This window comes from Spea bombifrons, chromosome 1, assembly GCF_027358695.1.
Source record: "Spea bombifrons isolate aSpeBom1 chromosome 1, aSpeBom1.2.pri, whole genome shotgun sequence".
NCBI lineage: Eukaryota > Metazoa > Chordata > Amphibia > Anura > Pelobatidae > Spea > Spea bombifrons.
Genome location: NC_071087.1, coordinates 392,103 through 417,152, shown reverse-complemented (window position 1 = coordinate 417,152; position 25,050 = coordinate 392,103). Strand labels below are relative to the sequence as shown.

The window sequence follows — 25,050 nt, the reverse complement described above, 5'->3', positions numbered from 1 at the left end:
TGCGTATAGCAGTTTGATTGGCGCCCCCCCCCCCTCTCATCATGTCTAATCCAAAACTGCGCAGCCAATGGCCTCACATAATAACAAACTGACCAATGGGCTGAAGCCTCACACTGTGAGCAGCCATTTTGAAGAAATGACATCACTTCCTGCCAGTTTCTGTGCTGGGGTCATACTTGGTTCTGGAGCCAGTTTCTTGGGTCCAGTTTGGCTTTCAGGTTCCTGTTGCTCTTGCGGTTCTGGGACCCCCTCTCAGAGTCAGGGGTGCTGCTCCCGCTACTGCTGGAATCCCTGACCCCCATGTGTGGGCTTTCCAGTCTGTTGGCCCCTGGGGTCCCACCGGACGTTCCAAGACCCCGCTGTTTGAGTGACGTCAGCTTGGCGTCGAGAGACAGGGTCCGGGGTCGGAGGCGGGAGGGTCTGGCTGGGGGGCTGTCACAGTCCGAGGAGGAAGAGCAGGATGGGAGGGCGGCCGTGGGGCTTTGGAAGAAAGAGGTCCAAGGTGGTGGCTCCAGGCCTCTGCGAAGCTCAAATTCCTTCATCCTCTGGGACAGGAGGTCGGGGATGGGCCCCGGGCCCTCAATAGCTGCAACAATACGGAAAAGCTTGTAATGCACCGATTACCAGCACTCGTCCAATCAACAAGCTCATCTGGTCAATGCGTGTCCAATCAACACATTCATCCAATCAACGTGTTACACGTAGAGGGAGCATTAATGACGGTCGTGGAGGTCAGCAGCACAATGCAAAGGGGAGGAGACATTCATCTGGACCAATAAATGTGCCTGTGACTTCAACATGCGCGGCATCACACACTCCTCGCAGGCGCCTGTGTAGGCACGGAGACAGCAGGCTCCTGCATGGTCACAGGAGGACAGTAGGTTCCGGCTTCTCCCTGCCTGAATCTGCCTCTCCCTGCCCCCCCACCTACCTCTCCCTGCCCCCCCCACCTACCTCTCCCTGCCTGGATCTGCCCCTCCCTGCCCCCCCACCTACCTCTCCCTGCCCCCCCACCTACCTCTCCCTGCCTGAATCTGCCCCCCCACCTACCTCTCCCTGGCCCCCCACCTACCTCTCCCTGCCTGAATCTGCCTCTCCCTGCCCCCCTGCCTGCTTCCCCCTACCTGCCTGTTCCAGGCTGCTTGTCTCCCCTGCCTGCCTCCCCCGCCTCCCCCTGAGATTGTTTCCAGCCATGGGGGTTCTCTGTAAGCTATTATCACAAATGGAGGGGGTAATTTATACCACGTGATGGGGCAAAAAGGTGGCACAGCGGCAGGAGGGGGTAACAGGGATACCCCCCATATATATTACCACTTCGTATGATGTTTAGGAGCCGGGATCAGCAGGGGGCTTTACACAGAATGTATATGTGACATGCGTGTGCGAGGGGCGCGCGCGTGTGCGAGGGGCACGTGTTACATGTTACACATGGTGATCACGTTTCTTACACACCTTTCACTGTAATAAGAGGAGAGGAGAGACCGGATCTCAGCGGAGACCGCAGTGTCCTGTAGCAGCAAACCCTCCGCAGAGGGGGAAGGGGGCAGCGACAGAGCTGGGACGGGGCAGGGAGGCCAACATGTGAGGGGCAACAACAGGGGAAGCGCCATGAGCGTGGCAACAAAAGGAGAAGCGGCGTGAGTGGGGCAACAAAAGGGGAAGCGGCATGAGTGGGGCAACAAAAGGGGAAGCGGCATGAGTGGGGCAACAAAAGGGGAAATGGCATGAGTGGGGCAACAAAAGGGGAAGCGGCATGAGCGGGGCAACAACAGGGGAAGCGGAATCAACGGGGCAACAACACGGGAAGCGGAATGAACGGGGCAACAACAGGGGAAGCGGAATGAACGGGGCAACAACAGGGGAAGCGGCATGAGCGGGGCAACAACAGGGGAAGCGGCATGAGCGGGGCAACAACACGGGAAGGGGAATGAACGGGGCAACAACAGGGGAAGCGGCAGTCGGGGTAGCGTGGGGCGGGGAGGGGAGAATTTTTATGAGGGGCATCAGTTACGTTCAAAATTTGTCATCAGGGCAAAAGCACAAACGAAAGAGAAAAGGATAGAATTACATGACAGCAGCTGAAGGGTTAATCAGAGCACTGATACCCCACACCCTGCACTGATACCCTGCACCCCACACTGATACCCCACAGTGATACCCCACACCTGCCACTGATACCCCACACCCTGCACTGATACCCCACAGTGATACCCCACACCTGCCACTGATACCCCACACCCTGCACTGATACCCTGCACCAATACCTTGCACCCCGCACTGATACCGCACAGTGATACCCCACACCTGCCACTGATACCCCACACCCTGCACTGATACCCTTACACCTGGCACTGATACCCCACACCCTGCACTAATACCCAGCACCAATACCTTGCACCCCACAGTGATACCCCACACCTACCACTGATACCCTTACACGTGCACTGATACCCCACACTGTGCACACATACCCCACACTGATACCCCAAACCCTGCAGTGACACCCTGCACCCCGCACTGATACCCCACAGCGATACCCCACACCTGCCACTGATACCCTTACACCGTATCCTGCACTAATAGCCCCCACCCCGGCAGTGATACCTCGCACACCGTATCCTGCACTAATACCCCCCACCCCGGCAGTGATACCTCGCACACTGTATCCTGCACTAATACCCCCTACCCCGGCAGTGATACCTCGCACACCGTATCCTGCACTAATACCCCCCACCCGGCAGTGATACCTCGCACACCGTATCCTGCACTAATACCCCCCACCCCGGCAGTGATACCTCGCACACCGTATCCTGCACTAATATCCCCCACCCCGGCAGTTATACCTCGCACACCGTATCCTGCACTAATACCCCCCACCCGGCAGTGATACATCGCACACCGTATCCTGCACTAATACCCCCCACCCGGCAGTGATACCTCGCACACCGTATCCTGCACTAATACCCCCTACCCCGGCAGTGATACATCGCACACCGTATCCTGCACTAATACCCCCCACCCGGCAGTGATACCTCGCACACCGTATCCTGCACTAATACCCCCCACCCCGGGAGTGATACCTCGTACACTGTATCCTGCACTAATACCCCCCACCCCGGCAGTGATACCTCGCACACCGTATCCTGCACTAATACCCCCCACCCCGGGAGTGATACCTCGTACACTGTATCCTGCACTAATATCCCCCACCCCGGCAGTTATACCTCGCACACCGTATCCTGCACTAATACCCCCTACCCCGGCAGTGATACATCGCACACCGTATCCTGCACTAATACCCCCCACCCGGCAGTGATACCTCGCACACCGTATCCTGCACTAATACCCCCCACCCCGGGAGTGATACCTCGTACACTGTATCCTGCACTAATACCCCCCACCCCGGCAGTGATACCTCGCACACTGTATCCTGCACTAATACCCCCTACCCCGGCAGTGATACCTCGCACACTGTATCCTGCACTAATACCCCCCACCCCGGCAGTGATACCTCGCACACCGTATCCTGCACTAATACCCCCCACCCCGGCAGTGATACCTCGCACACCGTATCCTGCACTAATACCCCCTACCCCGGCAGTGATACCTCGCACACCGTATCCTGCACTAATACCCCCCACCCGGCAGTGATACCTCGCACACCGTATCCTGCACTAATACCCCCCACCCCGGGAGTGATACCTCGTACACTGTATCCTGCACTAATATCCCCCACCCCGGCAGTGATACCTCGCACACCGTATCCTGCACTAATACCCCCTACCCCGGCAGTGATACATCGCACACCGTATCCTGCACTAATACCCCCCCACCCGGCAGTGATACCTCGCACACCGTATCCTGCACTAATACCCCCCACCCCGGGAGTGATACCTCGTACACTGTATCCTGCACTAATACCCCCCACCCCGGCAGTGATACCTCGCACACCGTATCCTGCACTAATACCCCCTACCCCGGCAGTGATACCTCGCACACCGTATCCTGCACTAATACCCCCCACCCCGGCAGTGATACCTCGCACACTGTATCCTGCACTAATACCCCCTACCCCGGCAGTGATACCTCGCACACCGTATCCTGCACTAATACCCCCCACCCCGGCAGTGATACCTCGCACACCGTATCCTGCACTAATACCCCCCACCCCGGGAGTGATACCTCGCACACCGTATCCTGCACTAATACCCCCTACCCCGGCAGTGATACCTCGCACACCGTATCCTGCACTAATACCCCCCACCCGGCAGTGATACCTCGCACACCGTATCCTGCACTAATACCCCCCACCCGGGCAGTGATACCTCGCACACCGTATCCTGCACTAATACCCCCCACCCCGGCAGTGATACCTCGCACACCGTATCCTGCACTAATACCCCCCACCCCGACAGTGATACCTCGCACACCGTATCCTGCACTAATACCCCCCACCCTGGCAGTGATACCTCGCACACCGTATCCTGCACTAATACCCCCCACCCTGGCAGTGATACCTCGCACACCGTATCCTGCACTAATACCCCCCACCCCGGCAGTGATACCTTGCACACCGTATCCTGCACTAATACCCCCTACCCCGGCAGTGATACCTCGCACACCGTATCCTGCACTAATACCCCCCACCCGGCAGTGATACCTCGCACACCGTATCCTGCACTAATACCCCCCACCCCGGGAGTGATACCTCGTACACTGTATCCTGCACTAATATCCCCCACCCCGGCAGTGATACCTCGCACACCGTATCCTGCACTAATACCCCCTACCCCGGCAGTGATACATCGCACACCGTATCCTGCACTAATACCCCCCCACCCGGCAGTGATACCTCGCACACCGTATCCTGCACTAATACCCCCCACCCCGGGAGTGATACCTCGTACACTGTATCCTGCACTAATACCCCCCACCCCGGCAGTGATACCTCGCACACCGTATCCTGCACTAATACCCCCTACCCCGGCAGTGATACCTCGCACACCGTATCCTGCACTAATACCCCCCACCCCGGCAGTGATACCTCGCACACTGTATCCTGCACTAATACCCCCTACCCCGGCAGTGATACCTCGCACACCGTATCCTGCACTAATACCCCCCACCCCGGCAGTGATACCTCGCACACCGTATCCTGCACTAATACCCCCCACCCCGGGAGTGATACCTCGCACACCGTATCCTGCACTAATACCCCCTACCCCGGCAGTGATACCTCGCACACCGTATCCTGCACTAATACCCCCCACCCGGCAGTGATACCTCGCACACCGTATCCTGCACTAATACCCCCCACCCGGGCAGTGATACCTCGCACACCGTATCCTGCACTAATACCCCCCACCCCGGCAGTGATACCTCGCACACCGTATCCTGCACTAATACCCCCCACCCCGACAGTGATACCTCGCACACCGTATCCTGCACTAATACCCCCCACCCTGGCAGTGATACCTCGCACACCGTATCCTGCACTAATACCCCCCACCCTGGCAGTGATACCTCGCACACCGTATCCTGCACTAATACCCCCCACCCCGGCAGTGATACCTTGCACACCGTATCCTGCACTAATACCCCCTACCCCGGCAGTGATACCTCGCACACCGTATCCTGCACTAATACCCCCCACCCCGGCAGTGATACCTCGCACACCGTATCCTGCACTAATACCCCCCACCCCGGCAGTGATACCTCGCACACCGTAACCTGCACTAATACCCCCCACCCCGGCAGTGATACCTCACACACCGTATCCTGCACTAATACCCCCTTCCCTGGCAGTGATACCTCGCACACCGTATCCTGCACTAATACCCCCCACCCCGGCAGTGATACCACGCACACCGTATCCTGCACTAATACCCCCCACCCCGGCAGTGATACCTCGCACACCGTATCCTGCACTAATACCCCCTACCCTGGCAGTGATACCTCGCACACTGTATCCTGCACTAATACCCCCACCCCCCGCAGGCGCTCTCACCCATCTCGTGGTACAGGGAGCCCTGCTTGCTGAGGGTTGCTGGTGGTCTTTTGGGGGAAGGAGTTTCTATTTTCATCAGGTCGTCACAGCACTGCTTCCACTGACCTGCAGGGGCAACCAGGGGCAAATTCTCGGCATAAAATAACAAGGGTGCAAACCAATGTAAAAGACAGCATCAGGGGTGGGCTACAGGGGCAGGACGAACTGGTGAGGGGCATTCACACCATGGGGTATGGGGAGCCAGTGGGGTATTTTCATGCCTCTGGGTACGGGGGGGCACCAGTGGGGTATTTTCCTGCCTCTAGGTACGGGTGGGGCACCAGTGGGGTATTTTCCTGCCTCTGGGTACGGGGGGGCACCAGTGGGGTATTTTCCTGCCTCTGGGTACGAGGGGGCACCAGTGGGGTATTTTCCTGCCTCTGGGTATGGGGGGGCACCAGTGGGATATTTTCCTGCCTCTGGGTACAGAGGGGCACCAGTGGGGTATTTTCCTGCCTCTGGGTACGGGGGGGGGGCACCGGTGGGGGTGGGGTATTTTCCTGCCTCTGGGTACGAGGGGGCACCAGTGGGGTATTTTCCTGCCTCTGGGTACGAGGGGGCACCGGTGGGGTATTTTCCTGCCTCTGGGTACAGGAGGGGCACCAGTGGGGTATTTTCCTGCCTCTGGGTATGGGGGGGGCAACAGTGGGGTATTTTCCTGCCTCTGGGTACGGGGGGGCACCAGTGGGATATTTTCCTGCCTCTGGGTACAGAGGGGCACCAGTGGGGTATTTTCCTGCCTCTGGGTACGGGGGGGGCACCGGTGGGGGTGGGGTATTTTCCTGCCTCTGGGTACGAGGGGGCACCAGTGGGGTATTTTCCTGCCTCTGGGTACGAGGGGGCACCGGTGGGGTATTTTCCTGCCTCTGGGTACAGGAGGGGCACCAGTGGGGTATTTTCCTGCCTCTGGGTATGGGGGGGGCAACAGTGGGGTATTTTCCTGCCTCTGGGTACGAGATGGCACCAGTGGGGTATTTTCCTGCCTCTGGGTACGAGATGGCACCAGTGGGGTATTTTCCTGCCTGTGGGTACAGGGGGGGCACCAGTGGGGTATTTTCCTGCCTCTGGGTACGAGATGGCACCAGTGGGGTATTTTCCTGCCTCTGAGTTGGGGGGGGTATTTTGCTGTCACTCACTCATGTCGTAGAAGTGCTGCCAGAAAGCCTCCATCCAGCGGCGCAGGTCGTCCAGCCCCTCGGCGCGCAGGGTGTGCGTCACCTCCTCGCACCCGTACCGGTTGGTGACGGACAGGCTGTGCACCTGCTCTGAGGCGCGGATCCGCGTCTCCTGGGGTGGGGGAGATAGGGAAATGAGAAGGAGACCCCCGGACTCCGGAGCCCCCCGAGCCCCCAGCATCCTGGCCGTGTGCGCTGTGTGTTACAGTCTGTTCCGTGTATTATTGTGTGTTCTGTTACACGACTCACCTTACTGACAGATATAGTGAGCTTTGGCTCGGCAGCTGAATCCGCATCCCCGCGCTGCTGGTAACACAACAACTGACATCCCCGCAGTGTGCAGAACATGCGCTGCCAGCTCTCCTGCTCCCTGGCCTGCAAACAGAGACGTGTTACACGGAACAATGACGTGTCGCCACAGTAGAACAAGGGAAGCCAACAAAGCACAGGGCCCCTCTGACTAGTAAGGGCTCTGGAGCCACAGGCCTGAAGGGGACAGGGCGATCGGCCCCGGGGCCCAGGAGGCAGAGGAGACAGGGGGTATGGGGTACCTGGATCTGCAGGGTTCCTGACGCCACCTCCTGGTTCATGCAGTCCGGCTGGGCCGTGAGACGACAGCAGACGCTCCCATACAGCGGGAGCCAGCAGGGACTCTCCTCTGTGGAGAGAGAGACGATGAACCCACAGCTGTCCACGTATGGCCCCCACACATCAGATACAGGTGCATCACGGGCCGCCAGCTACACCCCATTCACGGAGAACGCGAATCCTTTCTATCTGCCCCGACCGGTGGAGGGAAGGGTAACATCGCACTCATTAATACCCCATGGTGATACCCCGTGGAGGGGTGAGCAGGATCCGCACACCACCAGTTTACAGCATTCCCCCCACCCAACACCAGCAGCTACGCGGGAGCCCCCCATCCACCCCTGAGGACAAACTTCTGCCTGTGCCGGGATAACTGCCCCACCAGTGACATCACTTCACTCATTACCGCAACTGCCCCCCCCAGTGACATCACTACACTCACTACAGCAACTGCCCCCCAGTGACATCACTGCACTCATTACAGCAACTGCCCCCCCAGTGACATCACTGCACTCATTACAGCAACTGCCCCCCAGTGACATCACTGCACTCATTACCGCAACTGCCCCCCGTGGTATCACTGCACTCACTACAGCAACTGCCCCCGTGACATCACTGCACTCACCACAGCAACTGCCCCCCAGTGACATCACTGTACTCATTACAGCAACTGCCCCCGTGACATCACTGCACTCACTACAGCAACTGCCCCCCCCCCCCAATTACATCACTGCACTCATTACATACCCATTGTACAGCACTACGGAATTTGATGGCGCTATATAAAACAATAAATAATAATAATTACAGCAACTGAACCCAGTGACATCACTGCACTCATTACAGCAACTTCCCCCCCAGTGACATCACTGCACTCATTACAGCAACTGCCCCCCAGTGACATCACTGCACTCATTACAGCAACTGCCCCCCCAGTGACATCACTGCACTCATTACAGCAACTGCCCCCCAGTGACATCACTGCACTCACTACAGCAACTGCCCCCCCAGTGACATCACTGCACTCATTACAGCAACTGCCCCCCCAGTGACATCACTGCACTCATTACAGCAACTGCCCCCAGTGACATCACTGCACTAACTACAGCAACTGCCCCCAGTGACATCACTGCACTCATTACAGCAACTGCCCCCCCAGTGACATCACTGCACTCATTACAGCAACTGCCCCCCAGTGACATCACTGCACTCATTACAGCAACTGCCCCCAGTGACATCACTGCACTCACTACAGCAACTGCCCCCAGTCACATCACTGCACTCACTACAGCAACTGCCCCCCGTGGTATCACTGCACTCACTACAGCAACTGCCCCCCAGTGACATCACTGCCACCTCTGCAGATAACAGTCTCACAGTGACATCATAGTGACATCACTGTAGATGACCCCGGCCGCCCCTACCTGTGCTATTAATGGTGAAGTCGTGTGTCCTGAAGCCGTCCTGCACGTGGCTGAGGGTGAGCTCCGTGTGGGCCAGGAGCTGGAACTTGGGGCCCCTGAAACAGGAGAGACAGAAGAGAAATCAGCCCCGGGTCAAGGTCGGGCCCTCTGAGACACGGTGTCGTAAAAGACTTACGGTGCGCTGGGGGCCGGGAGCAGGATAGGGGCCCCGGAAGCTGCATCGAAGGTGGCCTGGACCCTGCGCCCCGACGAGCGCCCCAGGGAGCTGCTCAGTTTCGTGGCCAATTTTCTGGGGGTCCCAGAGAGAGAGAAGTCCTCGTCCACTGCGCAGCTATATAACTGCAGCTTCAGCACGAAGCCGGGGTCCACGTCCGAGCTGAGGGGACAAGGAAACAACCACGTCACGGGGGCCGAATTATGTGACACTTGGCAGGTACGGAGGGACTGGACAATCTAAGCAGGACACTAGGCAGGTATGCAAAGATGTGACTATACTGTGAGCACAGGGCTGTGGCACTACCCAGATTAACTGCCCGTGAGAGGGGCTGGAATGAGCCTCCATGACATAGCGACATACCCAGGCGCCCCTGAGCCCCAGAAGCTCCGCCCCCGCGGAGCACCACAGATACTCACAACACAACGGCGCTCTCGAAGCAGATATCGGTGGACGTCCGATCCACGAAAACCATGTCCGTGTCGTACAACTCCCCCCGCAACTGCAGAGCGCAGAACACCGCGCAGCGGTGCAGCTCTGCAAGAGACCGCACTCACGTGAGAGACATCACAACAGAGAAAGAGACATCACATTACAGTGCTGCGGGGGGGGGGCAGGCACACAAATGGCAGATGAAATTTAATGTAGATAAATGTAAAGTTATGCACTTCGGGGTAGGGAACGCACAAGCAGCCTACACCCTAAACGGTAGTGAATTAGGGGTCACGACAAATGAGACAACAAACTAGGCAACAATGTGCGATGTCAGTCAGCAGCCGCTAAGGCCAGTAAGGTATCGTTGTGGATAAAAAGGGCCATCAAGTCGCGGAATAAAGATATAATTTTGCCTCTGTATAAATCAATGGTAAGGCCGCACCTTGAATATGCTGTGCAATTTCGGGCACCTGTTCTAAAGCAGGATATCACAGCACTAGAAAGGGTGCAGAGGCGGCTACAAAATTAATAAAAGGAATGGAGCGCTATAGTTATGAAGAAAGGTTAACTAATTTAAATCTGTTTAGAAAAACGGCGCCTCAGAGGGGATATGATAACGTTATATAAATATATGCGGGGCCCATATACATTATATAAAAATATGCGGGGAGGATATACATTATATAAATATATGCAGAGCCGATATACATTATATAAATATATCCGGGGGGCGATATACATTATATAAATATACGCGGAGCCGATATACATTATATAAATATATGCGGGGCCGATATACATTATATAAATATATCCGGGGGCCGATATGCATTATATAAATATATCCGGGGGGCGATATACATTATATAAATATATCCGGGGGGCGATATACATTATATAAATATATCCGGGGGCCGATATGCATTATATATATATATCCGGGGGGCCGATATACATTATATAAATATATCCGGGGGCCGATATGCATTATATAAATATATCCGGGGGGCGATATACATTATATAAATATACGCGGGGCCGATATACATTATATAAATATATGCGGGGCCGATATACATTATATAAATATATGCGGGGCCGATATACATTATATAAATATATGCGGGGCAGATATACATTATATAAATATATGCGGGGCCCATATACATTATATAAATATATGCGGGGAGGATATACATTATATAAATATATGCGGGGCCGATATACATTATATAAATATATGCGGAGCCGATATACACTATATAAATATATCCGGGGGCCGATATACATTATATAAATATATCCGGGGGGCGATATACATTATATAAATATACGCGGAGCCGATATACATTATATAAATATATCCGGGGGCCGATATACATTATATAAATATATCCGGGGGGCGATATACATTATATAAATATACGCGGAGCCGATATACATTATATAAATATATGCGGGGCCGATATACATTATATAAATATATCCGGGGGCCGATATGCATTATATAAATATATCCGGGGGGCGATATACATTATATAAATATATCCGGGGGCCGATATGCATTATATAAATATATCCGGGGGGCGATATACATTATATAAATATATCCGGGGGCCGATATGCATTATATAAATATATCCGGGGGCCGATATGCATTATATAAATATATCCGGGGGGCGATATACATTATATAAATATATCCGGGGGGCGATATACATTATATAAATATATCCGGGGGGCGATACAAACCATTGTGTGGAAATCTGTTTCTAAACCGGGGTTTTTTGCCTTCTTTTGGATCAACAGCAAAAAATTAACAGATATAGAAAAGGCTGAACTATGTAACTATGTAACAGGGGAGAGACAGTGATGGTGAGTTAGAGACATCACAGGAGAGAGACAGTGACAGAGAGAAAGAGACATCACAGGAGAGACAGCTACGGGGAAGAAGAGACATCACAGGAGAAAGACAGCGATGGGGGAAAGAGACATCACAGGAGAGAGACAGCGACAAGGAGGAAGAGACATCACAGGAGAAGGACAGCAATGGGAGAAAGAGACATCACAGGAGAGAGACATCACACGAGAGACAGCGACGAAGAGACATCACAGGAGAGAAAGAGACACCACAGGGGAGAGACAGTGACGGCGAGGAAGAGACATCACAGTAGAGTGTGAAGGGGAGAAAGAGACATCACAGGAGAGACACAGTGATGGGGAGGAAGAGACATCACAAGAGAGACAGCGACGGTGAGAGAGATAGAGCGATGTGAGAGAAAGACACCGACTGGGAGAAAGAGACATCACAGGAGAGGGACATCACAGGAGAGACAGTGATGGTGAGTTAGAGACATCACAGGAGAGAGACAGTGACAGAGAGAAAGAGACATCACAGGAGAGACAGAGATGCCGAGGAAGAGACATCACAGGAGAGAGACAGTGACAGAGAGATAAGAGACATCACAGGAGAGAGACAGAGACTGTGACAGGGAGGAAGAGACAGTGTGGGTAACATCACCAGAGAGAGACACCATTGGAAAGACCGAAACCACAACAGGTAGCGACTGAGACGATGAAGGAAAGTGACAGAGACAGTCCAGAGACAATAAACACCATAGAAAGAAAGACGGAAAAGGCGGGAGAGAGAGAGTGTTATAATTCACCTCCTTTATTTTTGAAATATTCGCTGTCCTTCCACATGAGAGGGATCCGCAGGTCTGAGGAGAGAGAGAGAGGATTAGAGACAGATAGAGAAAGAGAGAGAGACAGAGAGAAAGAGAGAGGAGAGAGAGAGAGAGAGATAGAGAGAGAGGAAAAGAGAGATAGAGAAAGGCAGAGAGAGAGGAGATAGAGAGAGAAAGAGAGGAAAAGAGAGACAGAGAGAGAGGGAGAGGAAAAGAGAAAAAGAGAGATAGAGAGGGTGAGAGAGAGGACGAGAGAGAGAGGAAAAGAGAGAGAGCGAGAAAGAGCGAGAGAGAAATAGAGAGAGGAAAAGAGAGATGAGAGAGAGAGGCTCCCTGCTAGGAGCCCTCCCCCAAACTGCACAACCCCGCCCCCAGCCCTCTAGGAGCCCTCCTCCAATCTGCACAACCCCACCCCCAGCCTGCTAGGAGTCCTCCCCCAACCTTCACAACCCTGCCTGCTAGTAGCCCTCCCCCAAACTGCACAACCCCAGCCCTCTATGAGCCCTCCTCCAATCTGCACAACGCCGCCCCTAGCCTGCTTGGAGCCCTCCCCGTCCCCAACCTGTGGAACATCTTCCTCCACCCCACGGGACCCGCCCCCCTGCTGGAAAACATCTGCCCCAGACCACCTTACATCCTGCTGCCCCCTTAAAGCCCCTGCCAGCTGCCCCCGGCCTCCACTTACCCGAGATGCAGAGCTTTCCTTTGCACGGCTGCCGGTCCTCTATGCCGCCTCTATCCGACGGTCTGTGGAAACACGCCAAGGTCGTTAGAGCCCTGAGGGGGGCATCGCAGGACATGCTACTGCCCAATGGGGTTTCAGGGACCTGGCAGTCATTCTGCCCCTCGGAGGCAGTCCCAGAAACAAGCTCTACGCACAGGCCCTCGAGCGCAAATACCCCACAGCTAGGGAGCAATATAAAAAGGGCAACCCAGGCTAATGGCAGGGGCCCCTGGCCAAGGGAGGAGAATGTCAGGGGCCACGCAAAGCCTCACTCATTTAGTACAATGCTCCCCTAATACCCAAGTACCGGTACAGGACTCTGCGGCACCATGCGCAGGGATAGGCTGAATCTGCCCCAACTGCCCCTGGCACAGATAACGTTAGTACATACTACATACAAAGAACATCCGTGACACACGCTGCACTGCGTACCTGCGCTGCATGACCTGCGCCTCCTTGCGCTGCTGCAGTTCCTGCATGTAGGTCATGATGCGGCTGTTGCAGACGAGGAGGTTCTTGGCGGCTTCCAGGGCCTGCTCCTTCTGGGTACAGGCCCCCAGTAACTTGACGGCTCCCTCGCGCATGCGCACCTCGTGGTCTATCCGCTTCTGGATGTCTGTGTCCTGAGAGCGAGGACGGTAAAGCTTCAGCACCAGGGGCAACATTCAGAAACACGAAGACAAGACCGCTGAGACCTCGTGCCTCCGCTCTCCCGCCCCGGACTCTCCCCTGCAGGGTGGGCAGACTTTGTCTCCAGCGGTGTGTTTACCTTGAGTGCTGCCCCCCCTCACAGGGAGATGCCCACCCCCTGCTATATCCAATCACATAATGTTCGCTGGGATGACCCCCAGCTGCTGAGCTGGACCCCAACCCCGTTACACCTACAACCCCCCCCTTCAGATACTTCAGTGGGGGTGACTGGATTGAAGCAGGTGAGGTGGGTTGAGGCGAGGAGGGAGGTCGGGGTACCATGTGATTAACACCATGGGGGGGCTTACCCCTGATGGGGTCATTTTGAGGGTTAGGGGAGCGGGCGGAGATCCATGTTTGGGGAGATGGAGGGCCGATGTGTAGGAGCGGAGCGTGAGTTTGTAATAAGTTAAGTTCAGCCGAGGCTTCTTCCACGGGGGCTCAGCGGTGAGTGAACACCTTTGGAGGAGACAGGTCTGCGTGGAATGCCCCGGCTGGGGGGGCGGTGTGGGGGGAGGCGCGCAGTTACAGGGCGACCATATCTATGGCTGAGGCCAGCGGCAGCTCCATCACCTCATACAGATCCCAGATGATGGGGCAGCTCTGCCTCGGGGACCCTTCGCTCCACCATTTTGCCTTTTCTTTTATTCACTAAGGGGAGAGTTGGCAGGTGTTGTGGTTCATTATGATGTCACTGGTGCTGGTTAGTGAATTATCTGCACGGCCCCCTCCCTGCCATCTCTGCGCCACGTCACCCAAGGCACTTTCTAAAAGAAGCATGTGTTCAGCAGGTGGGGTAATCACATCCGCCTCTCATGTAACACGCAGACCCATAAAGCCCCAACCATAGCCACAAATCTGCCCCAGCTATGGAGCAAAACACATTATGGCAACCATTCCTGTGGAGGACTACAGCGAGATGATGGGGGAGCAGGGAACGCGTGGCGCTGATGGGGGGAGTAGGGAACGCGTGGCGCTGATGGGGGAGCAGGGAACGCGTGGTGCTGATGGGGGAGCAGGGAACGCTTGGTGCTGATGGGGGGAGCAGGGAACACGTGGCGCTGATGGGGGGGACTGGGAACGCGTGGCGCTGCTGGGGGGACGGGGAACACGTGGCGCTGCTGGGGGGACGGGGAACTCGTGGCGCTGCTGGGGGGGACGGGGAACGCGTGGCGCTGATGGGGGGACGGGGAACGGGTGGCGCTGATGGGGGGACGGGGAATGCGTGGCGCTGATGGGTGGGACGGGGAATGCGTGGAGCTGATGGGGGGGCGGGGAACACGTGGCGCTGATGGGTGGGACGGGAATGCGTGGCGCTGATGGGTGGGACGGGGAATGCGTGGAGCTGATGGGGGGACGGGGAACGCGTGGCGCTGATGGGGGGACGGGGAACGCTTGGCGCTGATGGGGGGACGGGGAACGCGTGGCGCTGATGGGGGAACGGGGAATGCGTGGCGCTGATGGGTGGGACAAGGAATGCGTGGAGCTGATGGGGGGGCGGGGAACGCGTGGCGCTGATGGGTGGGACGGGAATGCGTGGAGCTGATGGAGAGGGGGCCGTCAATGCGTGGCGCTGATGGGGGGGCGGTCAATGCATCGCGCTGATGGAGGGGAACACGTGGCACTGATGGGGAGGGGAACATGTGGCGCTGATGGGGGAGGGGAACGCATGGCGCTGATGGGGGAGGGGAACGCGTGGCGCTGATGGGGGCCCTGATTGGTGTACAGGGACCGCGTGCCGTTTGAGTCGCCGGCGGTTGCTCTCAGATATGGACCTGCATTTAGCCAGAGAGGGAGGCAAAGGACGGGGGGAGGAAGAGACGATTCCACGGGCAGGAGAAATGGCAGCAGCTAAAAATATCCCCACGGACAGGGGAGGGGGAACGGACAGCTGCCCCGGCACAGTCCCTCCTCCCCACACAAACACGCTTCATATAGTCATTTACATATAAACATACCTCATAAATACTCCTTATAACCCCTCCTATTACTCCATATAGCCCCTCCCATTACCCATATAACCCCTCCTTTTACTCTCTATAATACACATATGACAATCGTCGCTGTGAGTGGAGCGCTGTGGCCTCTAAGGGGTCACCCTATGATGTCATGCTGACTGGAGGGGCCCACGCTGTAACATTCACTGTAAATGTCAGGGTAAAAGGGGATCATTGTGCTGCGTACCCGACGATTATAGCGGCCCCCGCTGCACATGGCCCCCGCTGCACAGGGCGCTCAGCTGCCAAAAGTCTCAATATGCACAGCACATGGAGAGAGGGGAGAGGAGGAGATGATACAGTGGAGGAGAGAACGGAGAGGGGGATATGATACAGTGGAGGGGAGAAGGGAGAGGGGCATATGATACAGTGGATGAGAGAAGGGAGAGGGGCATATGATACAGTGGAGGTGAGAAGAGAGAGGGGGAGATGATACAGTGGAGGAGAGAAGGGAAAGGGAGAGATGATACAATGTATGAAAGAAGAGATGATACACTGAAGAGAGAAGGGAGAGGGGGATACTTATACAGTGGAGGAGAGAAGGGAAAGATAATACAGTGGAGGAGAGAAGGAAGAGGGAGATATGACACAATGTATGAGAGAAGAGATGATGCAGCGGAGGAGATAAGGGAGAGGGGGATATGACACAATGGAGATGAGAAGGGAGAGGGGGATATGATACAGTGGAGGAGAGAAGGGAGAGGGGGATATGATACAGTGGAGGAGAGAAGGGAGAGGGGGGATACGACACAATGTATGAGAGAAGAGATGATACAGTGGAGGACAGAAGGGGGTATGATACAGTGGAGGAGAGAAGGGAGAGGGGGTATGATACAGTGGAGGAGAGAAGGGAGAGGGGGATATGACACAATGGAGATGAGAAGGGAGAGGGGGATATGATACAGTGGAGGAGAGAAGGGAGAGGGGGATATGATACAGTGGAGGAGAGAAGGGAGAGGGGGATACGACACAATGTATGAGAGAAGAGATGATACAGTGGAGGAGAGAAGGGGGTATGATACAGTGGAGGAGAGAAGGGAGAGGGGGTATGATACAGTGGAGGAGAGAAGGGAGAGGGGGATATACGGCCCCTAGCAAGATGGCTACTACATCTGGCTGCATTTGTAACCTTTCCCTGTGAAATGCGATTTATTGCCTGTCCGTGGTCGGCCCAGAAGGCAAAGGAAACAGAGCCAAGATTTCCCACGGAGAAGAAGACATGCGTGTAACACGCCTCCAGGAGCCCTAAACATCCTGTTATTTCCAGATGGTCTCCTTTACCCCCTGGGGGGCAGGTACCCGCTGGGATGGTTGTTTGGGGCATTTTCGGCTGTTCCTTCTCCAATTATTTGGGGCAACATGCAGACATTTCACACTTGGTGGAGGTTTTTGTAACTAATTCCTAAGTTAAATTACCCCACCCCACCCCTGAGAGTGGGGTGATAGCACGGCCCAAGCAACGAGATATTCAATGTATTACTGGAGCAGGACTTTGCCCCTCCCACTGCAGGGTGACGGACAGAAGTCTGCCCCTCCCACTGCGGGGTGACAGACAGAAGGGGGCTATGGGATGCGGAGTCTGTCCCTCCCACCGCAGGGTGACAGACAGCAAGGAACTATGGGACACGGAGTCTGCCCCTGTCACTGCAGGGCGACACAGATGGGAGCTACGGGATGCGGAGACTGCCCCTCCCACCCCAGGGTGACAGAAGGGATTGTATGGGACACGGAGTCTGCCACTCCCACTGCAGGGCAACACGAAGGCCACCCCAGTGCCACCCCCCCCCCACGCTACCTGCAGGCTCCGGGCGATCTGTCGGATGTACAGCATGTTCAGATCCTGCAGGATCCACAGCTTGTCTTCCATTTCTGACCACTTATCGGGGGGCTCGCTGTGTCTCCCCGCGGCCTGGGCGCTCACCATCCCCTGGGCAGCTGTCTCTCCGGCTCCCAGATGCACCACAGGCTGTCACTTCTCCATGGTCCCCTCAGCTCGTCCCCCCAGTGATCTCATCCACGTTACCCCTCTCTGTGACCCCGTCCTGTGGATTCTCCTCCTGCCCCCAGAGCCTCCACCTGTCACAAAGCCGACAACTCAGACTCGGCCCCCCAGACCTACACCCCAAAGCTGTGCCGTGGCACTACTGTCACCCCCTGCTGCCCCAGCTACACCGCTGTGCAGAGCATTATGGGGCTGCCCCAGTCCCACTGCCCATTATACCTCCTTCTGCCCCGTGACCACCCCAACTCTTCCCAAATGTCCCTCCGCGTGTGGTTGCGAGCCGGTTTCTCTCTCCTGGCCTCCCCAGCTCTCTCTCTCTCCTGGCCTCTCCAGCTCTCTCTCTCTCTCCTGGCCTCCCCAGCTCTCTCACTCCCAGCCTCCTTTTACCCCTCAGAAGCTCCACGTCCTTCTCCCTCTTCCTTCAGCCAAATCTTTCCTTCCGCTCCCCTCTGTCCTGCCTCCCTCCCCCTTCTCAATGAGCCTCATTCATCGCAGCCTCACATCCCCCTTCATGGAAAATACAAGTAGGAGGGAGGCTTTAACCCCTCACAGCACCCAGCACTAAAATCATGGGGGGGGGGCACTGAAAACTGATCCTCCATCAGGGCACAAGGCAGGGATCCTGTCTCTGCAGCTGGGAAGGACACATGAGGCCACTTTAATATACCTCCCAAGTGTCCCGGTTTAACCTGGCCAGACCCTCTTTCCTCTCCTGGTGTCCTTCTTTCCTCCTTCGATGCCCCTCTCTGCCTCCCTTGATGCCACACTTTCCTCCTTTTATGCCCCTTCTTTCTCCCCTGTTCTCTTTTGCTCCCCTGATGCTCCTCGCCCTTCCCGATACCCCTCTACCCCCCGATGACCCTCTTTCCTCCCTTGATGCCATTTCTTCTCTGCTGATGCCCCTCTCTCCTCCTCTGATACCCCTCTTTCCTCCCCTGATGCCCCTTTTTTCTAGGTCAGAAGCAGCAAGAAACGGCTTTATAAATGAAACGGGGTAAATAAATACATAATTCTTCTAAATGCCCCACTCAGTTACACAAATACCCAGTGATAAGGTACAAAGTCACACTAGAGGTTGCCCTAGTAACCCTCAGCCAAACAGAACCCTCAGCTGATCTGTTGTGTGATCTCCATGGCAGGCACCTAACAAGGGCTTCTGTGTCAAGTGGTAACTTAATGTGTGATGTCATATCTAATCGCTGTGCTCAGTGCCTTTGATGTCATACTGACAATGCCCCAATCAGAGTGCACAGTGCGAGGGGGCGTTATTCTATGTAGGGCATGTGCCTGGGTCACAGGATTGCCCCAGAAGAGCATGTCTTTTGCACCCCTAATGCAGGAGATGTCGATTTGGGTTATACAGGGTAAAAATGAAGTGTTTACCACTAGAGGGCAGTACCCAGCCGGGATCCGGTGCGTGTCTATCACATAATCACACACAGATGACAAGGTGTGTTATTAGTGTGTGGAGCCGACAGGCACTTCTAGCTCTTTGTATGTGTGAAGGGACCTGAAAGATTGTAAGCTCCCAGGGTCAGGGTCCCCGCCGTCTGTATTAGGTGTGATAATGTTACCGAATATTATCTGTAATTGGAATTTTCACTGGGTTTGTTACAGCAGCCGAATTGGGCGAAGATTAGACGGAGTGACGGCTCCTATCTGCAGGCTGTTCGTTAAGTCCTCAGGCAGGTTGGACGCTCAGGGGCAGTAACTACAACTTTACAATCCAGGCCTTCACCTCGGGCCTCCGTCCCACCCTTACTCCAGTCTCCATCCCACCCTAACTCCATCCAGGCCCTTAACCTCGGCCTCCGTCCCACCCTTGCTCCATCCAGGCCCTTAACCTCGGCCTCCATCCCCCCCTCGCTCCATCCAGGCCTTCACCTCGGCCTCCATCCCATCGTCACTCCATCCAGGCCTTCACCTCGGCCTCCGTCCCACCCTCGCTCCATCCAGGCCTTCACCTCAGCCTCCATCCTACCCTCGCTCCATCCAGGCCTTCACCTCGGCCTCTCTCCCACTCCCTCAAGACCTTTACCTAGGCCTCTGTCCCACCCTTGCTCCATCCAGGCCTTCACCTCGGCCTCTGTCCCCCTCCTCGCTCCATCCAGGCCTTTACCTCAGCCTCTGTCCCACCCTTGCTCCATCCAGGCCTTCACCTCAGCCTTCTTTCCAGCCTCGCTCCATCCAGGCCTTCACCTCAGCCTCCGTCCCACCCTTGCTCTATCCAGGCCTTCACCTCGGCCTCCGTCCCACCCTCGCTCTATCCAGGCCTTCACCTCGGCCTCCGTCCCACCCTCGCTCTATCCAGGCCTTCACCTCGGCCTCCGTCCCACCCTCGCTCTATCCAGGCCTTCACCTCGGCCTCCGTCCCACCCTCGCTCTATCCAGGCCTTCACCTCGGCCTCCGTCCCACCCTCGCTCTATCCAGGCCTTCACCAGCAGCAATAATATTTAAGGGATGGGAAGGGGCCACAAAGCTGCATGAAAGTTATCAGCCACTGAGTGTCCAACACGAGCCATCAGATAAGGCAGGAGAAATATCTGTCATAGAAGCTGCTTCTGTCCATGTCCCACCTGCACAGGGTATACCACAAGGGTTAACCACTTCCAGCTGTAGCCTATACTAGCGGTGAAGGGAGCAGGAATGCGGCTTGGATTCTTGAGTGAACGAGCACCATAGCTCGCCGAAGCGTAGCCGGATCCGGTGCTGTAACTGTCCTGAGAAGGACAGTGAGTGATCCAGCAAGCCCCTGAAGCATTAGACAAGACTCATGTCCAGGGAAGTGACACACTTCATCGGGAAACACACAGGCTTATATACAGGTCAGCTGATAAAAAGGTCATAAATCAGGACACATCTTCCCGCCCTACCCAGACAGTCCGGAGCATAAATAGTGATACCCCTGAGGAGCAGTGGCGGGACTACCGGGGTCGCGACTGCGACGGGCCCTGGAGTTCTGCCAGTCAGGGGGGGCCCAAGGGGTGCCGAGCGGTTGCTGAAAACGACCGCTCGACTACTCTTGGGCCCCCCTGACTGACAGAAATACAGGATGCTGCTGCTGCCGCCGTCGTCATCACCACCGCTGCTTTTGCCGCCGTCGCCGCCGCCGCCACGCTGCCCAGAGTGCAGTGTTGGGAGCGTGAGGCGTTTGTCTCGGGTGCCGGCGCTTCACGCTGAACGCCGGCATATGATGTCATATGCCGGCGCTCAGCAGTGAAGCGCCGGCACCTGAGACAAACGCCTCACGCTCCCAACACAGGAGTTGACGGTAAATCGTGGGTAGATCGTGAGAAGGGGGGGTAGGGAGGGAGTGGGTAGATCGTGAGAAGGGGGGGTAGGGAGAGCGAGGGTAGATAGTGAGAAGGGGGTAGGGAGGGAGAGGGGAGATCGGGAGAAGGGGGGTAGGGAGGGAGAGGGGAGATAGTGAGAAAGGGATAGATGGGGGGGGGGCCTTAACAGATTCTCGCACCGGGGCCCTGAGGTTTCTAGTTACGCCCCTGCTGAGGAGAGTGAATGGAACCCCAGGACAGTCTGGGCAATAAACACCCGGTGCGAAGGACTACTGACAGCGACACGGCAGAGCGAGACATCAGAGAGACATCTCACTGAGTGACACTCACAGACCTCACAGCGAGACATCAGAGAGACATCTCTCACTGCGTTACACTCACAGACCTAACAGCGAGACATCAGAGAGACATCTCTCACTGAGTGACACTCACAGACCACACAGCGAGACATCAGAGAGACATCTCTCACTGCGTGACACTCACAGACCTAACAGCGAGACATCAGAGAGACATCTCTCACTGCGTTACACTCACAGACCAAACAGCAAGACATCAGAGAGAGATCTCTCACTGCGTGACACTCACAGACCACACAGCGAGACATCAGAGAGACATCTCTCACTGCGTTACACTCACAGACCTCACAGCGAGACATCAGAGAGAGATCTCTCACTGCGTGACACTCACAGACCAAACAGCAAGAAAACACAACAACCCGCCGAGACACACTGACACAACTACCCGCTGACACACGGACACAACAACCCGCCGACACACACTGACACGACTACCCGCTGACACACACTGACACGACTACCCGCCGACACACACTGACACCACAAGCCACTGACACGGCTACCCGCAGACACACACTGACACCACAACCCGCCAACACACACTGACACGACTACCCGCTGACACACACTGACACCACAAGCCACTGACACGGCTACCCGCAGACACACACTGACACCACAACCCGCCGACACACACTGATGAGACAACCCGCTGACACACACTGATGCGACAACCCGCCGACACACACTGACACCACAACCCGCCGACACAACTACCCGCCGACACGCACTGACACGACTACCCGCTGACACCACTACCCGCCGACACACACTGACGCGACAACCCGCCGACACACTGACACCACAACCTGCTGACACACACTGACACCACAACCCGCCGACACACACTGACACAACTACCCGCCGACACACACTGACACAACTACCCGCCGACACCACTACCCGCCGACACACACTTACGGGAAAACCCGCTGACATACACTGACATCACAACCCGCCGACACACACTGACACCACATCCCGCTGACACACATTGACACAACTACCGCCGATACACACTGACACAACTACCCGCCGACACACACTGACACGACTACCCGCCGACACACACTGACACAACTACCCGCTGACGCACATTGACACAACAACCAGCCGACACACACTGACACCACAACCCGCCGACACACACTGACACAACTACCCGCTGACCCACATTGACACAACAACCCGCCGACACACACTGACACCACAACCCGCCGACACACACTGACACAACAACCCGCCGACACACACTGACACGACTACCCGCCGACACACACTGACACAACACGCTGGCAACACAAACTGGGACAACAACCTGCCGACAAAGACAAACACAAGCCACTGACACAAGCTGGAAATGCACACTCTTGTTGTAGACTATAACTGCTGTTGTCCCTAAATCGCCTTTTCAGAGGCTACAAACATTGTTGCCCCGTGGAGTCCCTAGCCGGTGTCACCCCGATAACTGTTATCGGTGCTGCCCCTAAACCCCCCTCTCTGCTGCTTTACACACCAGGAAGCAATGACCCCATTAACCCTGCACAGTTCAGGCAGTGTTGGGCCGCAGAGCTGACGCTCAGTCATAGGATGGTTTATACTATGCAATACGATGCTTTCCGCCCCCGCTGCCTCCTGACGTCACCCGTAACGAGTGTCTACAAGCTGCGGCACGGCCAGTGACTCACTGGAAACGCGCTAACATTCCTGGATGAAGTGTAACCTCGGAGGTTTGCGGCCATAACACACTCATGACAAAAGTCAGTCACCCTCAGCAGAACCCAGTGATCTGAAGTGACTATAATCGGGGTGGAAAAACAGCCCCGGGGGCGAATCCAAAACAAGCAATACACTAAGATCGAGTTTATTAACCCTAAGAATTTGCCCTTTTGCCGGTGGATTTGTCCCTTTGCTCAGAGAATCACTTGGGATGATAGGTGGTACAGGGAGGGGGGCCAGGTATGTAAATTGTCAGGGAAGGTAACTTGCCCTGGGCGAGGCATGTGGATACGGTGGCCCCGCGCATGTGTGGTGAATGGGGTTCCTAATGGTCTGACTCAGGACACTGTGACCCCCCCAACGCGGATGGTCTTCTCCTTCGCAGGTCTTAGAAACGTGCCATGTTTATCCCACCAACTGTGCACAAGCCAGCTAAACGCAGGGCCCATGGGGTCCTTACCTGGGGGGTGTCGATGAACACGCTTCTTCGGAACTTGCCCCTCCGAATCTCCATCTCCAGAGCCGAACATCGCGCCACCGTGACACGGGTGTGATGGTTTCTGCAGAACATCCTGAACTAGAAGAAACCAGAATCCTTGGCACGGAACCAATGGCGATACGGATGCCTGTACAGCTCCCAGCCGGGGCCCCGGGGAGCAGATCACTCAGTGGATCTCCAGAATCCGAGCCATCACAGCGTTTCCTTAATCAGAATCGAGTTCCAGGCTGGACCAGCGCTGACAACGGGCAGACCCACAGTACCTGCTGACACGGGACTCACCCACAGGACCTCCAGAACCACACAATCCATGTGACCCGGATCCAGAGGAGAATCCTCAATCTGGATCAGTTTCCTATATCTGTATCTCTCCTCTGTCTCCGGATCTCTCCTCTGTCTCCCGATCTCTCCTCTGTCCCCGGATCTCTCCTCTGTCTCCGGATCTCTCCTCTGTCCCCGGATCTCTCCTCTGTCACCGGATCTCTCCTCTGTCTCCCGATCTCTCCTCTGTCTCCCGATCTCTCCTCTGTCTCCCGATCACTCCTCTGTCTCCCGATCTCTCCTCTGTCTCCCGATCTCTCCTCTGTCTCCCGATCTCTCCTCTGTCCCCGGATCACTCCTCTGTCTCCGGATCTCTCCTCTGTCCCCGGATCTCTCCTCTGTCACCGGATCTCTCCTCTGTCTCCCGATCTCTCCTCTGTCTCCCGATCTCTCCTCTGTCTCCCGATCACTCCTCTGTCTCCCGATCTCTCCTCTGTCTCCCGATCTCTCCTCTGTCTCCCGATCTCTCCTCTGTCCCCGGATCCCTCCTCTGTCCCCGGATCACTCCTCTGTCACCTGATCTCTCCTCTGTCTCCGGATCTCTCCTCTGTCTCCCGATCTCTCCTCTGTCCCCGGATCACTCCTGTCTCCCGATCACTCCTCTGTCACCGGATCTCTCCTCTGTCTCCGGATCTCTCCTCTGTCTCCCGATCTCTCCTCTGTCTCCCGATCACTCCTCTGTCTCCGGATCTCTCCTCTGTCTCCGGATCTCTCCTCTGTCTCCCGATCTCTCCTCTGTCTCCCGATCACTCCTCTGTCTCCGGATCTCTCCTCTGTCACCGGATCTCTCCTCTGTCTCCGGATCACTCCTGTCTCCCGATCACTCCTCTGTCACCGGATCTCTCCTCTGTCTCCCGATCACTCCTCTGTCACCGGATC

General features: G+C 55.9%; 1 protein-coding gene across 4 annotated transcripts; it reads right to left on the bottom strand.

Annotated features, from left to right (window-relative positions):
* Positions 1–23,965, bottom strand: RTKN (rhotekin). Of its 4 annotated transcripts, none has more exons than XM_053458019.1 (13): positions 23,812–23,965; positions 13,726–13,916; positions 13,255–13,316; positions 12,549–12,602; positions 9,867–9,984; positions 9,409–9,609; positions 9,234–9,328; positions 7,773–7,879; positions 7,471–7,596; positions 7,183–7,333; positions 6,008–6,112; positions 1,453–1,555; positions 547–586 (listed from the first exon to the last, which is right to left on the bottom strand). In XM_053458019.1, exons 1-13 carry the CDS (start codon positions 23,920–23,922, stop codon positions 580–582), a joined length of 1,431 nt encoding a protein of 476 aa, XP_053313994.1. In that variant the 5' UTR covers positions 23,923–23,965; the 3' UTR covers positions 547–579. The 4 variants fall into 4 exon arrangements, with proteins under 4 accessions (XP_053313991.1, XP_053313990.1, XP_053313994.1 ...); XM_053458017.1 differs by lacking the exon at positions 23,812–23,965 and adding an exon at positions 17,776–17,960; XM_053458016.1 differs by lacking the exon at positions 1,453–1,555 and having other exon boundaries at positions 1–586.
* Between the last annotated feature and the right edge of the window lie 1,085 nt (positions 23,966–25,050).